The sequence below is a fragment of the Caretta caretta genome, chromosome 2 (assembly GCF_965140235.1).
Source record: "Caretta caretta isolate rCarCar2 chromosome 2, rCarCar1.hap1, whole genome shotgun sequence".
Lineage (NCBI taxonomy): Eukaryota > Metazoa > Chordata > Testudines > Cheloniidae > Caretta > Caretta caretta.
Window position 1 is genome coordinate 257,563,809 of NC_134207.1, and position 16,244 is coordinate 257,580,052.

The 16,244-nt window shown below is 43.9% G+C and overlaps 1 protein-coding gene and 1 long non-coding RNA gene across 5 annotated transcripts in view; one reads left to right on the forward strand and one right to left on the reverse strand.

Moving 5' to 3' along the window:
- TTC21A (tetratricopeptide repeat domain 21A) overlaps window positions 1-5,626 on the forward strand; it is a 61,673-nt gene extending 56,047 nt beyond the window's left edge. For 2 of the 4 annotated variants that reach the window (XM_048837509.2, XM_048837510.2), the window contains exons 28-29: window positions 4,264-4,331; window positions 4,416-5,626. In XM_048837509.2, the coding sequence (XP_048693466.1) occupies window positions 4,264-4,331; window positions 4,416-4,493 (146 nt within the window). In that variant the 3' untranslated portion in view covers window positions 4,494-5,626. Of the gene's footprint in view, window positions 1-4,263; window positions 4,332-4,415 lie in introns of those variants that run through there. The other 2 variants (XR_007354876.2, XM_075126023.1) reach the window with 2 other exon arrangements.
- Window positions 5,627-7,031: 1,405 nt separating this feature from the next.
- On the reverse strand, window positions 7,032-14,615 carry LOC142071230 (uncharacterized). The gene is made up of 5 exons (XR_012667307.1): window positions 14,541-14,615; window positions 10,564-10,636; window positions 10,253-10,363; window positions 9,939-10,077; window positions 7,032-9,622 (listed from the first exon to the last, which is right to left on the reverse strand). It is a non-coding gene; the product is annotated as an uncharacterized LOC142071230 (long non-coding RNA).
- Between the last annotated feature and the right edge of the window lie 1,629 nt (window positions 14,616-16,244).

Below are 16,244 nucleotides of genomic sequence, written 5' to 3' on the forward strand. Positions count from 1 at the left end.
AGAAACCAAGAAGCTGGAGGAGCCCTCGGACACCCTCTTCAACATCCTCAACTTGGCAGCCCTGGCTAGACTCGCACTGCCAGTACATGAGGGGGTGGCCAAGATTACCAAAGCCCTCTGACCCCCTCATCGCTAATCCCAATTTCCAAGCGTGTGGAGCGCAAGTACTATGTGCCTGCAAGAGGGTACAAATACCTTTATACCCACCCTGCCCCGAACTCATTAGTGGTGTCTGCAGTCAAAGAGCAGGAAAGGCAGGGACAACCGGGGGCTACTCCCAAAAATAAAGAGGTAAAGAAACTGGATCTTTTTGGGAGGAAGGTTTATTCATCATCAAGCCTTCAGCTGAGGGTGGCGAATCATCAGCCATAACAATGAGGAGGGCAGCATGGCTGCAGTCCTCAGGCTTGTCATTAGAGGTCCAACAGTCCATCCAGGACCTCCCCTTCAATGGCCAAGCTCTGTTTGCGGAGAAAACAGATGACAAGCTGCGTGGGCTAAGGGACTCACGCAACACACTCAAAACCCTGGGCCTGTACACCCCAGGGCAGCAGAGGAAGCAGTTTAAGCCGCAACCTCCCCACCAGCAGCGTAGCCAGCCTAGGCAGGATTCCTTCCAGAAAAAGTGCCAGGGCTACAAACACCGTCAGGGCCCGCAGCTCTGTACCTTGTCACAGGCTGGCTCTTCCTGCTCCCAGCAGGGGTCAAAGTGGGTATTTTGAGGGTGCACCCAAGGGCGACATTCCAGCCACTGTCCTGGATCCTGCCCCTCTCCACTTCTCCAACCACCTTTATTTTTTCCTCCCAGCCTGGGCCTCTATAACTTCAGACTATTGGGTCCTCAATACTGTGGTGCAGGGCTATACCCTTCAATTTGTTTCTACCCCCTCCTCACTCCCCGTCCCTCTTCAGCTACCCCCTCACAAGAGTTTACTGCCTGAGGAGGTGCAGGGCCTGCTGCAGGTGGGAGCCATGGAAGAAGTCCTCCTAGATCTCAGGGGCAAGGGGTTCTACTCCCGTTACAATACCTTCTGATCCCGAAGGCCAAAGGGGGCCTAAGGCCCATCCTGGAGCTGCAAAACCCCAACAAGTATCTCAAGAGGTTGAAGTTCTGCATGGTCTCCCTGGCCTCCATCATCCCCTCCCTGGATCCAGGAGACTGGTATGCTGCGCTTGACTTGAAGGATACATATTTTCATATAGCGATCTTTCAAGGACACAGACATTTCCTCCACTTCACGGTGGGATTCGCACACTTCCAGTTCGCAGTGCTTCCCTTTGGCCTGGCAACGGCACCAAGGGTGTTTACAAAATGCATGTCAATGGTGGCGGCTTACCTCAGGCGTTGGGGTATCCTGATCTACCTGTACGTCAACAACTGACTGGTCAAGGGTCACTCCAGGCACCAGGTCCAAATCCAGGACACCATCGAGATGCTGCTGACCACATGCGGGAGGCCAGGCCTGTTGATAAATGAAGAAAATCAACTTTAGTCCCTGTACAAAGAATACAGTTTATCGGAGCGGTCCTTGACTCCACCAGGGCAAAGGTGTTTCTACCACACGACAGGTTCCAGATGATGGGGGACCTCATTGCCGGTGTTTCTGCGTTTCCTCTCATGATGGCCCGGATATGCCTATTGCTGCTGGGCCACGTGGTGGCATGCACGTCCGCCATCCGCCGTGCAAGGCTCTGGATGCGACCTCACCAGCAGTGGCTGGCTACGGTCTATGCCCCATCCAGGGATCACCTGGACAAGGACATCACCATCCCACCGGAAGTACTCATTGCAGTGGTGAACCAACCCTGGAGCGGACCTCAATAGCGTCCTGTTCAATAGCCCGCGACCTTTGGTATCACTGATATCCAACGACTCAGACCTCGGCTGGGGAGTGCACCTCGGCGCGATGTGGACACAAGGCATGTGATCCGCAGAGGAGAAGACGTTGCATATAAATGTCAAAGAGCTCAAGGCAGTTTGCCAAGCCTGCGCGGTTTTTCTCCCGGCCGAGTGGTTTGCGTCCTGACGGCCTCAATGTTTTACATCTAGAGGTAAGAGGGAGTGCGCTCATCGGCCCTTTGTCAAAAGGCACTCTGCCTATGGGATTTCTGCATTCGGCATGCGATCCACCTGGAAGCCTATCACCTTCCCAGCATCAGGAACATGCTGTCAGATCACCTTAGCAGATCCTTCTTTTTTCACAAGTGGTCGCGCCACTCAGAAGTGGTCCAGATACTTTTCCAGAGGTGGAGAACTCCCCGAGTAGACCTGTTTGCCACCAGGCAGAACAACGTTTACTCCCTGCAGGGCCTCAGCAAGGATGCTCTCTCGGACACCTTTCTCCTGTCCTGGTCATGATTCCTGATGTACGCGTTCCTGCTCGTCAACAGAGTCCTGTCAAAAATCAAAAGGGACAAGGCTCGAGTCATGATCGCCCCGGCATGGGCATGCCAACATTGGTTCAGCACGCTGTTGGATATGGCAGTAGCCTCCCCGTGGCCGCTGCCCAACCGCCCAGACCTTCTCTCGCAAGATCATGGTCACCTCCTGCACCCCAACTTCACCTTTTTTGAAAGTAGAAAACCCTCCACTAACGCGACTTACCTGGCGAAGTGACAAGGTTCTCCCACTGGGTATCTGAGCATAGTGTCTCCCCGACGCACTCTTCTCTGTAGTCCATTTTGGAATATCTGCTCCTTCTGAAGAATCGGGGCCTGGCCCTCTCTTCTATCAAAGTTCATCTAGCTGCCATCTTGACTTTTCAGCCGCCAATCCAGGGTAAATCGGTGTTCTCGCACGAGATGTCAGTCAGGTTCTTGAAGGGCCTTGAAAGGCTCTTCCCTCCCATTAGGGATCCTGTCCCACAATGGGACCTCAATCTGATTCTCTCCAGACTCACGGGTCCGCCCTTTGAACCCTTAGGCTCTTATTCCCTTTCCCACCTCTCACGGAAAGTTGCCTTCCTTGTGGCAGTGACGTTGGCTAGATGAGTGTTGGAGATTAAAGCCCTGACCTTGGAACTGCCGTATATGGTCTTCTGCAAGGACAAGGTACAGCTGAGACCCCATCCAGCATTCCTGCTGAAGGTGGTGTCTTCCTTCCATATCAACCACGACATCTTCCTCACGGTGTTCTATCCTAAGCCTCACAAGACCAGAGAGGAGAGGTGATTGCACACCTTGAACGTTCATCGTGCCTTGGCGTTTTACCTGGAGCGCACTAAGCCCTTTCATATGTCAACATAGCTCTTCATCGCGACAGCAGACAGGATGAAGAGCCTTTCCATGTCTTCTCAGAGTATTTCCAACTGGATCACCTCCTGCATCCGGACCTGTTATGAGTTGGCACAGGTCCAACCTCTTCCTCTAGTGAAGGCCCACTCAAAGAGAGTGCAAGCGTCCTCGGCGGCCTTCCTGGCACATGTCCCCAACCAGGACATTTGCAGAGCCATGACTTGGTCTTTGGTTCACATGTTTACGGCACACTACGCCATCACCCAGCAGGCCAAAGATGATGCTGGGTTCAGCAGAGCTGTGTTACAAGCTACACATCCATGAACTCCTACCTGCTTCCGTTGGTACTGCTTGGGAGTCACCTAACGTGGAATGGGACATGAGCAAGCACTCAAAGAAGAAAAGCCAGTTACCTTTTCCATAACTGGTGTTCTTTGAGATCTGTTGCTCATGTCCATTCCATGACCCGCCCTTCTTCCCTGCTGTCGGAGTTCTGACAAGAAGGAGCTGAGGGTGGGGGGAGCTGGCGGCGCTCCTTATACTTCAGCATACGCATGCCACTCTAGAGGGCGCCAGAGCTGGTCCCCTACGGATACCACTGAGGGAAAAACTTCCAGCACCAGTGCATGTGGCGAGCACACACACCTAACATGGAATGGACATGAGCAACACATCCTGAAGAACACCAGTTATGGAAAAGGTAACTGTTTTTTACTGCAAGCTGAGTTAGGTCCAAAGGGTGTATAAACCCTGTCTACTTACCAGGGACATTTCTTTTAAGGACTTCTGACTTTTCATTTTGCTAACATCATGCATAAATTAATCCAGTTAAAATGCCCTTGTAGAAAATATTTGCACCACAAGTTATAAGTAAATTATTTTGATGCAATTCTATTATATCATATTTTAACATGAGTTCATCAGAGTTATTTGCCTGAAGTGCTATTTAATAAATGTTAAGTCTTAAGACTATCTGTAGTTTTTGTATTCAAATCCAATGAAATCACAACTTTTCCATCCCTTCTGCAGGTTTCAAACTTGCTTTCAATTACCTGAAAGATAAGAAATATGTGGAGGCAATAGAAGTTTGTCATGATGTAAGTTCTACAGAAAACTTTTAATTAGATAATGAAATAGATTGTGCCTAATTTATTGATTTTCCGTCTTTTCTTTTTCACTAGGTTTTGAGGATATGCCCAAGTTACCCAAAAATTAGAGAAGAGATTTTGGAAAAGGCTCAAGCAGCTCTCAAACCCTAGAAATAAAAGTCTTGATAATATGAAATGCTTTGATATCAGAAATATGTCAATAAGCACTAGAAATAAAAACATATTGAAAGTAAAGATTATTATGCATTTTAGATGTTCCAATTAGTACAAAACTCAGCCTTGCCTCTTTGCAGAGAGTACGCTGCTGAAACTTGTGGAAATGAACAGCTATTAAGACTCAGGCATGGCCATTAGACTTTGTATATGGACTGACAAAGGAGAATTGTAAATTCAGCAGAAGTGTATCCTCTTTATCTTATCTACATTATTTACTGGATTCAGTTTAAAAGAAAATAGAGTGGGCCTGATTCTCATTTTTAATAAGGCCCCTTTCTATCATTCTGTCAGAGTGAAGGAGTCTTAAAGTGAGAGTTAAACTATGTTTACATATACTTTAAGGCCCCTTTACCCTGTCAGAGTGGTGTAAAGAGGCTTTACTGTAAATGGGATTCAGGCTCAATATATTTAATTTACAATATATCCAAGTACTTTAAAAAATATTTTAAGTACAGAGTTTAGGAAAGTTTTGAAGGTTCCCATTATGGCATGCCTGTGGGACTCACTTGCCTAGTGAATGTAATATTTAAAGTTCTTTTCAAAGAAGTGTGTATCTCTGTATGTATTAACTCTATAGTGTTTACCCAATGACTGGTTATTCAGATCAGACACCACTTTAGTGTTTTATCAGCAGATATGGTTTAGACATTTATATTAATAAGACTAAGCCATCCTTTTGAAAAAAAAATCTATGAATCTATGCTTTTAAAAAATGAACTAGTTTTTGAACTTTATTTTAAAGCTTCTTCATTCATTTATTTTATTTTACTTTTTTTAGTCACTTAATGAGAATTCATTTTAAATATATATATTTTTAGATATAATGTAATTTTTCTCCACAACTTACTCTAATTCAGGAGGAGCATTGCTGCAAGAGAGAGAAATGTCATTTTTATTCACAGCTTCTTCAAATAATCAAACAATTCAGATCAGTTATATTGAAATAAATAATTCATCCTCCAACAATAAAAGCAGAAGGCGGGACAAGGAAAAGTAATTTGTCCCTTTTCCTTGGTTTATTGATGATTTAGACCAATATATAAAGTAAATTAAACTGATTAAAGTTTTGTCTGTCTTCATTATTATGTATCAACAAACTCTTTTTGCTTATGTAGTTATAGGGTTCTGTTAGAGGTGGATAAACTCATCTTGCGTAATTTGGATCCAACTTTAATATTGAGTTTGAAAGTTCAAACCAAGCTTGACTGATTGTGAGTTTGCATTCCACTTAGATGAGCCTGTGAGAAGAGGGTGCAGAGAAAGAAACTTGAATGAAAAATGAAATGCCAAATGTAGGTTACTTATGTAACTCTAGCTTTTGGCAGGGATCTTCTCTCACTAATACATAATTCTGGATCTGATTTAGGAAAGCAGGTAAACATGTGTTTAAGTTCATCCCTATCAGGACAACACGTAAGCACGTTTAATTCTAGCACGATTAAAGTTAAGTATGTGTTTTAAGTGCTATCTTGAATAGAGACGCTTTACTGAGTTGGGGCCATAAAGAAGGAGAGGAAACAAAGCTTTTACTGCAACATAGAAAAGAGTCTGAACTGCAAAGTTCAAATTCAGACTTTTTGTTCTGTCCATTTTATATTGAGAGGTTTTCTGTGATTATTGGAGTTGGATGTGAGGTTTCCCAAGGTCTGGGGGTATTTGGATCCAAGGTTTTGATTTGAACTTATCTCTAATTGTAGATTATGTACCAATACACTATATCTACTAAAAAAGAAAAGGCGTACTTGTGGAACCTTAGAGACTAACCAATTAATTTGAGCATGAGCTCACGAAAGCTTATGCTCAAATAAATTGGTTTGTCTCTAAGGTGCCACAAGTACTCCTTTTCTTTTTGCGAATACAGACTAACATGGCTGCTACTCTGAAACCTATTCCTTTTTTCTGTGGAACAGTGAGTGCCCGCGGTGGGGCTAGGTAAGGTGGGGCTGGGGGAAATGAGGGAAGGGGGTGAGAGGAAAGGCAGTGGGGAGGGAAATGTGGGAGTGAGAGGGGGATGGAGAAGAAAAGGGGATCGGGGAATCGCAGGGGGAAGTGGGAGCCTGGCATGCAGTGTCCCCTCGGCAGCAGCTGGGGCTCTCCGTTAAGCAGGCCCATTGAACCCTGACAAGCCGTATCCCCCTACACCTGGACCCCTCCGATGAGACTTCCACACCAGACCCCCACCCCACTGATCACCAGCAGCTGCACTGGACTCTTACCCTATCAAGCCCCACTCCCCCAGCACCTGGACCCCTTACTGATCCCCCACACCCAGACCCCCCCCCCCGTTGAGCCCCATCTCCCCACACCCGGACCCCAACCCCATCCACTTTCACCTGGATCCCCTGAAAAGTCCCACTGCTCCCACACCTGGAACCCTGCAACGAGCTCCTGTGGATCAAGATCTCCCATTGAGCTGCCCACACCGATTGTCCCACCCTGAAACCGATCGCCCCACACTAAGCCCCTCCACACTTGGATCCTGCTGGGCTGAGCTTGCCCACCCACACCTGGTGTACTTGGTGCAGAGGGGTAGGGCCCCAGGGCATTTCTGGGGCAGGCTCAGCCCTTGCATTGTGTCAGGGTCAGGTGCAGACTCACTGCCGAGTCCCTGTACTGGGGGAAGTGGGGACTTCAGGGTGATCTCCCACCTCAATGCAGCCAGTGGCCTGTGCTCCCACTGCCATGCTGGAGCCACATTTATTTATTGAGAAATAAAATTTGCAGAATTTTAAAATACCATGCGCATAATTTTTATTTGGTGCAGAATTTCCTCAGTAGTAGTAGTAGTTAAAGGCTGAGAGTGCAGCTTCAGAGACAGATGACAAATCATCTGAAAATGGTCCATTGGCAGAAGCACTCTCAGACTTGTAGCTCTGTTAAGGCCCCAACCAATTCATTCTTTGAGTGGGGACCAACGGTGACCTGTTTCCATTGAGAATGAGATCCAGGCAATCAAGTAAGCATAGTGTGACATGTATGTGGGACAGAAATTCTTCCCTCAATTTGCCCCTCAATAACCAATCATCTTGGTATGGGAAGATACGAATTCCCCTCTTCCTGAGGTACACTGTCACTACAACCATGCATTTGGTAAAAACCCAGGGAGCAGAGGACAGACCAAAGCAGAGTATGGTATACTGATAATGGCCATGTGCCACAACGAATTGGAGAAACTCTCTGTGGCTTGGAAGAATTGTCACATGAAAATAATCATCCTGACAGGCCAGAGCAGCAAACCAGTCATTCTGATTTAACACGGGAGGATAGTCGATAGAGTGATCATCTGGAATCTCACATATCTGATATATTTGTTGAGGTTGTGGAGGTCAAGAATTGGTTTCACCCTGCCTTTAGATTTGTGAACCAGAAAATACTGGAAATAAAATCAGTGGCCCCAGAGTTGCAGAGGGACCTCCTCCACAGCTCCCAATTCTAGTAATGACTGAATCTGCCCAAGGAGTAGTGCCTTGTGAGAGGGGTCTCTGAAGAGGGACAGGGTAGGAGGGTGGAGAGGTGGGATGGAAAGGAACTGGATGGCATAACACAACCTGATGGTGCTTAGGACCTAGCTGCCAGGGCAGGTGAGCCCCAAACATCTTGAAAATGAGCAAGTCGGTCCCCAAATGCGGGGGACGGGTATATAGAGGTCACGACTGGATTACTGCCCTTGACAAAGAAGTCAAAATAGACTCTTGGTAGACACCGGGGGAGAACAAGTTGACTGGCCGAACCAAGGACCCAAAGGCCTCTGCCTCTGGGATCTATGACCCCTTCTGGAGTAGTCTTTCTGCCTCAAGGGAGGGAAGGACGGCCCGAAGGAGCATTGCAAGTGGTACTGTTGGTGCTGCTGCTAACTATCGAAATGGCATCTCTGCACTGCTGGAGTATACACCCACAGAGCGCATAGGGTAGAACTTGAGTCTTTAAATGAGTTCAAGTTTTCATCAGTGAGTGAACTGATCAATCAAAGGACAGGTCCTCAGTAACCTGCTGCACACTGGGTGCAATGCCTGAATTTTGCAGCCAAGATGCCCTTTGCATGGTTACTGCTGAAGCCATAACTCTGGCCAATGTAACTGCCACATCCGAAGCAGTTTGCAAGGATGTCTTGACCACCAAACAGCCCTCAGCTACAAACACTCAAAATTTCTCCCTGAAGGCTTCAGGTAACTGATCTACAAACTTAGACATAGCTGTCCAATTAATGAAATCATATTTTGACAGTAATGCCTGCTGGTTTGCAATATGCATTTGTAGGGAAGAGGAGGTTGAGATTTTTCTACCCATTAAGTCAGGCCTCTTGGACTCCTTGTCCTTGGGGGTAGATTTATACCTATCCTGCTGGGTCCTATCATTCACCACAGTCACAACCAGGGAATTGGGGACCAGGTGGGAATAGAAGCCCCCCAAACCCTGCATAGGTACCAAACAGCATTTCTATGAACTCTTCACCGCAGGCAGCACAAAAACCGGATTACTCCAAAGAACCTTTACAGGCTTCATAAATATATCTTTAATAGGAAGGGCTACTGTCCCCAGGGCAGACAGCTGGAGAATATCCAATAGTTTGTGAATATTCTCCTGCAGGAACTCTGCCTAGATGCCCAACATAGCAGCCACGTCACACAAAAGGTCCTGGTAGGCCTTGAAGTCCTCAGGCACTGAGGGAAAAGGGGAGCCTGGTACCATCAAATCATCGGGGGACAATGATGAAGCAGTCACTTGCACTAGGGATGGGTTCTGCCCCTGAACTGTCAGACCTGGATGGGACAACTGGAGGCCACAAAGAGTGAGCATTGCGCTCCTACAGGTACTGCTAGGCAAAATTCTGTGGCTTCAGCACCCTACGTAGGATACACAGCTGCATCTACTCAAAGAAGAAGTTAAGCTATTTTTACTGATAAATGATTAGGGAATATCTCTAGCATTGTATATGGCTTGTATAACCTCATGAATTACCTTGTTCAAAATTCCCATCACTTCTTCTTTTTTATTGTTTTTGTAAACCTTTGCTAGTAAAATCAGGCTCTTGACATCCTTCATCATGGAAGGCAAGTCATTAACTGAAAGATTAAAATGGTAATATGTTATCTTTCTAGTCTGACATTTTTCTGGATATCAGAAACAAGAATTGATGTTTGGAGTACACAATGAAGTATTTTTGTGTCACCCACAAATGTGTAAAACAAGGCCTGGGAGAGTGCCCTCATGCAAGGCAATTTAAATATTTATTGAATGCTCGCGTAAGTGTACTCAGTCTAGAAATATAATTAATTAGAATAATTATTTATGAAGAAATTAATGTTGTATATTTTAAAATGATTCACAGGCTTTGATACTACACAGAGCAAACTTAATAGAAAGGATGAATAATGCTACCAGAGTCATGGTCCATAGCTTGATTCAGAACCCTTTCTGCCTTGTTAAACTTCTTGAGTTTGAGGAGGAGTTCAGCAAGATCATGGCACAAGAAGTCCTGCTCACTCATCTTTAGAGCTACTTCATAATAATTAATAGCCTGCAAGGAAATTTAAAGAGGTCAATATAATATCCCAAATACAGAATTACACACAGTAGGTCAAAATGAAACATTCATATATAACTTCTGTCATCTATTTGATTATTTCTCTTTATTTCTTTGTTCTTATGATTTAAATGCTCAATGAATAAAATAAATCCTTTGTTTTCAAGACCTTGCTATATTGATGAGTTTTCACATATGCTTGTCCAATTTTTCTGGCCAGTGTTGCATCTAAAGGATTCTTTCTTTGAGCTGCTTCGTATACTTCCACAGCTTTCTCTGGCTAAAAGTAAGTGACAGAAGTGGGAGTTATTTTCATGTGTAATATTAGAAGTTAGGAATATTTTTGCCAATGATTCAGCAACATTTATTGTATGCTATATAAGTGCTAGTTATTAACTGATTATTATTTAAATCCAGCTTTTCAGTTAAATGTATTTTTGTTTGAATTACTACAGATTTATTAAACAAATTTATACTAACCTCTTGAACATTCATGTAAGCATCTCCCAAGAGAAGGCTAGTATGAGGACTTGGCAATTGTTCACACAGTTCGCTACAAAAAAAGTAAGAACAACATTTAGAATCAAGACAATAAGAAACAAATTTTGAAATCTAATGGATGAAATGTAAGAAAAATACATGAATCCTCAAGAAAATAAAGTCAGTTCTGTCATTTAAAAAAACAGAGCTAGAACTTCAGCCGGTGTAAGTCAGAGTAGCTCCAATGACTTCAACAGCCACTGCCCCAAAATGCTTGCGCAATCTGAATGAAGACAAGATGCAATACACTGGTGCAGCAAACAAACTGAGAGAATTGGGATGGAAAGTTGAAGATAACAGTGATAGGAACTCATGGTTACATAAAATAGTTCGAAGACGTTTGTACGTTTTGAATTTAAAAAGTATACTTGTTAACAAGTTTCCACCACCACAGTCTGATTCTAGCCCCTCTTCACACACACACACAAAAGTAACTAATAGAAAAAGGCAACCTCTCCCCAGCTGTATCTACTGTGAGGTTTTTGCCAAATTCTCTCATCAATGCACTACCACTGGGGCAAGTTCACAGGGGTTAGCAAGGATGGCAGCATATTATGCACCAAATGCGGGTCTTTTTGTTACTAAATCACCTAACTCTAAACAGAACAGATCTAGACTACATGGTAGTAAAAAAAACACCTGTGCTCAGACCACATTAGTGCTCCCACCATTCATAGCACTGGTGAAGCTGCACTGCTACTATAGTGCAGTAATGGGAGAATTTGACAAAACTTCAGAGTGGGTAAATTCAAGCAGTTTATCCCCCAGAGATTAATCTAAGGGCTTGCCTACACTTGGAAATATACTGAAATAGTTATTCCAGAATAATTATTCTTCAGGCTAGACCACACTACTGTGGAGGACAGTCTATTATATCTAGTTGAGAAAATTAAATAAACTCAGCACAAAAGAGCAAGGCAAGGCAGGAAAAAAGCGAAGTGGGTAAATGGAGGGGAAATCTCTGTTTTTCACTTTGCCCTAGATAGGGGGATTTACTGATTTGACAATCTCTGGTAAACTCAAAAGTCTTTTGGGGAGCTGAAAATATTGGTGATAGTCCAAGGAGGATATGAATAAAGCATACACTAGCTGTACATAATGGCTCTTTATAAGGTATGTTGTCCTTCTGGCTAGGATTAAGTGTGTTAGATGATTTTAATATCAGATATTGTCCTTTAGAGGCAGAACAATATCATGCACTTGAAGGGGGGTGGATTTTAAGAGTTCTTTCTCCTCTAACTTCTATGATCTTATATTCTTTTCCCTCACCAAAGCAGACATCTTCATCAAATATTAGGAGATACTGTGACTTAGCAAGGGACTGGGAGTGTGGAGGTCTGGGTTCTCATTCTCACTGTGTCATACCCTTGCAGTGTAACCTTGAGTGAAATCACTTTACTTCTCTGTGCCTTGGTATAAAATAGACATAACATTTCTATGCTTTTAAGGACTTGATCCTGTTTGCATTCAAGTCAATGGGAAAACTTCCATTACCCCTAATGATGCAGGCCCAAGCCCTAGAGAAGTTTGAGCTCCTCAAAGCAAAGGTGCTGTTATTACCAAACAAAAGAATTCTCCCCACTCTTTTTCATACAGGAAATCTTACACACAAAAGTAATTTCAGTTCTGCTTGTCTGAACATTGTTGCACACTCAAAAATAGCCAAAGGACCATAAACAAAGGAAAATGATAAAAAGCAATATATCAAATATGTAATGGGCGGGGGAGGTGCCTAGGAACATACTGCACAGGAATTTTATTAGGTTCTATCTTATTTAATATTCTGATGGGGATCTGGAAGAGGGAAAAAATGTAAATGGCACCAAACTTGGAGGCATTGTCAATACCAGTGAGAAATTATTACTACTTAATAATATGCATATTGCTATGGTGCCTAGAAGCCAAGCAGGTTGGGACCCCATTGGGTTAGGCACTGTACAAATATAGAAAATGATATTCCATGCTCCACAGAGCTTACAATTCAAAAGACAGACATGACAGATGGATGAGACAAACAAGCAGGTTAGATTGAGGGGAGTGGAGAGAGAAAATAGAGCACAAGTTTTAGCAAGTAAAGAGCAGTAATCCCAACTATCCCCTTTCCTTCCTGTATAAGGGCTTTTCTGTATAAACAGTATTGTGCAGTAAGATGGGATATAAATCTACCCCACACCAGCCTGCTGCACACTAACTGTGTGGCGCTCACTGCCACACCCTAAAAGTACCCTAGTGCACCACAGCAGCAGGGTCCACATGGACAGTTAATGGGCAGCAATCTAGAGTGAAGCAGATTTATATCCCATCTTGACCTGCACCAACTGTTCATATAGACAAGCCCCCCAAAAAATAATACCAGAATTCCAGCATATTTCGAATCTGAGGAAGAAACAGCAAAAAGAGTTAAAACTTGGAAAATATAAGCTAGTGCATCTGGGCAAACATATTATGTGGTCTGTTTACATGTATTACTTAGATTATCAGTGAAAAACCACATGCCAAAGTTCAGTTATCAATAGAGAAAAAAATTATATTCTGAACATCATTAAGTGCATATCTCTAATGCTTTTAATGTGTATGGAAATTCATTACAACGATTATGTAAAATCTCTTTTGGTTATAGAGGTGCTGGACTGAGGATTTTGCCATTTGTGTGACAGTAGAAAGCTTTTAAATGAATGATTTATCACTCGGGATATATAATTATTTAATCATAGAATCATGATGTCTACTTCTATTTCTGTAGGTCCAGATTCTGTCTCCTTTTCTCATTTTGAGTAGTATCTTACTCAAAACTGTGACCCAGGCAATGGGGTGGCATGAGGGAGTGCAAGATGCTCCTCTTGCCATTTACCTTAATCATCATTATTAGCATGGGAGGGGATACAGGCTAACCGTACAGGTGAGCCAGAGGGAGCAGAGAGAGGTCAGAGCCTTAGCTCTGTTCTCCCAGCACGCCAAACACTGTGGGTGTACTTGATGCTTCAGGGAGCGTATGCCGCATCAGGTACAGCCTCCACACAGAATGCTCTCTCTGCGAATCACTGTTTCCTGCTCCCTGCTCAAGCTACTCCTAGGGCAACACAGCAAAGCACTGCCCATAACACAGGGCTAATGGCAAAGACATAGTTGAGCTCTCTGTCAGCAGTCCTATTGACTGAACGGTCTAATTTTGGAGGAAGGCCATACTCAGTGTGAGAGTGACAGAATCTGGCATTTAGTCTTCCCCACTTCAGTTCTTTTCCCCATAAAACCAATGTTATCCAATAGTCAAAATCAGTACGTATTTTATGTTTCTGATGCCAGAAAAGCTTTTTTGTCTTCTTTAGCTGAAGATGAAAGCTTCTTCCAATAAATAAAATGCTAGTTCTGAAATAGAAATATCTGACCCTTAATGCCAATTTTGAGGGAAATATATACCCTTGGCTAGTGATTAAATGGCAAATTCTGCCATCCGTACTCCCACTGAGTACTAATTTACTCCAAAAACTGACCTTTTGTTTTCAGTAGTACCTGAAGAAAGGTGGCACAATCTGACCCCAACTGTTTAGCATAATATTTTATGTCATAACAATGTTTGTTGTGGTATTTTTAAATATTAATGTATTTCCTTAAGATTCTCAACTGTTTCTATTTTTTTCTCTTTCCCCCAAGATTCTTAGAGGTCTTGTTATCTTAACAAAAATATGAATGATTATGACAAACAACACTGAAATTAAAACGTGACTTGTGGAAATGGACCTTGTTCTCTGGATTCACAGTTCTGTACTTTCACTCCTAGACTATGCTTCCAAAAGCTCTGAAATTGGTTTTGCTCTATATTGTCAGCTTTTTTTCTGTATATAAAGCCATTGTCTTTTTAAAATAAAATATTTGAAAATGTAAACATTTTTAACGTATTTAATCTTAAACAATATTACCAATAACATCCAATGTATAGTCTCTTATCCTTCCGTATCTGAAGGTATATCTGAGCCATCTTTTCTTTAACTTCAGTATAATATGGTTGGCTTGGGGTGATATTTCTCAGCATGCTTAGCGCTATTTCCACTTCCCCTTTACTGAGAGCCAAATCTACATTAGCAACAGTGATGCGGATTTCCTCTGGAGTTCCACTAAATTCATTAATGGCATCCTGCATAATTTTAGTAGCTTCATGTGGCAGACCGGCTTTGAGAACCACTGCTCGAGTGGAGACTCAGCATAAGCTGACAAAAGGAATTCCTTCGATAGCATCGCTACACGACCTCCCTGAACTACTTTAGCTAACCATCAGAGGAGTGAAGTTCTGGAACAGCCTTCCAAGGGAAGCAGTGGGGGCAAAAGACCTATCTGACTTCAAGATTAAACTTGATAAGTTTATGGAGGAGATGGTAAGATGGGATAATATGATCTTGGCAATTAATTGATCTTTAACTATTCATGGTTAATAGGCCCAATGGCCTGTGATGGGATGTTAGATGGGGTGGGATCTGAGTTCCTACAGAGAATTCTTTCCTGGGTATCTGGCTGGTGAATCTTGCCCATATGCTCAGAGTTTAGCTGATCGCCATATTTGGGGTCGGGAAGGAATTTTCCTCCAGGGCAGATTGGAAGAGGCCCTGGGGGGTTTTTGCCTTCCTCTGCAGCATGGCTCATGGGTCACTTGCTGGAGGATTATCTGCACCTTGAAGTCTTTAAACCATGATCTGAGGACTTCAATAGCTCAGACATAGGTGAGAGGTTTTTCGCAGGAGTGGGTGGGTGAGAGTCTGTGGCCTGCGTTGTGCAGGAGGTCATAATGGTCCTTTCTGACTTTAATGTCTATGAGCCTATGAGAAGCACTCTTCTGTGTCAGCACAGTTGCACCTACGATGGAGGCTTTGCTGCCCGGGCTACGCCTGCTAGCAGGTGTGGGGTTTTTTGCTTGCCTTGCCAACATCGCTATGCCGACAAATCTTAAGTCTCAGAGTCAGCATGTTTGCAATCATCAGAGCCCCTGGAAATTTCAGAGGGCACAACATGGTCAATGTATTTTTGACACGTGCCTTAACCATACTTAAGGGGACATATTTCAAGGAATCCCTGTTGAGGTTAAATCAAGAGGTGAAATCAAGAGGGCCAAATCGCACCTGGAGCTGCAGCTAGCAAGAGATGTCAAGAGTAACAAGAAGGGTTTCTTCAGGTATGTTGGCAACAAGAAGAAAGTCAAGGAAAGTGTGGGCCCCTTACTGAATGAGGGCGGCAACCTAGTGACAGAGGATGTGGAAAAAGCTAATGTGCTCAATGCTTGTTTTGCCTCTGTCTTCACTAACAAGGACAGCTCCCAGACTGCTGCGCTGGGCATCACAACATGGGGAATAGATGGCCAGCCCTCTGTGGAGAAAGAGGTGGTTAGGGACTATTTTGGAAAGCTGGACGTGCACAAGTCCATAGGGCCGGACGAGTTGCATCCGAGAGTGCTAAAGGAATTGGCGTCTGTGATTGCAGAGCCATTGGCCATTATCTTTGAAAACTCGTGGCGAACGGGGGAAGTCCCAGATGACTGGAAAAAGGCTAATGTAGTGCCAATCTTTAAAAAAGGGAAGAAGGAGGATCCTGGGAACGACAGGCCAGTCAGCCTCACCTCAGTGCCTGGAAAAATC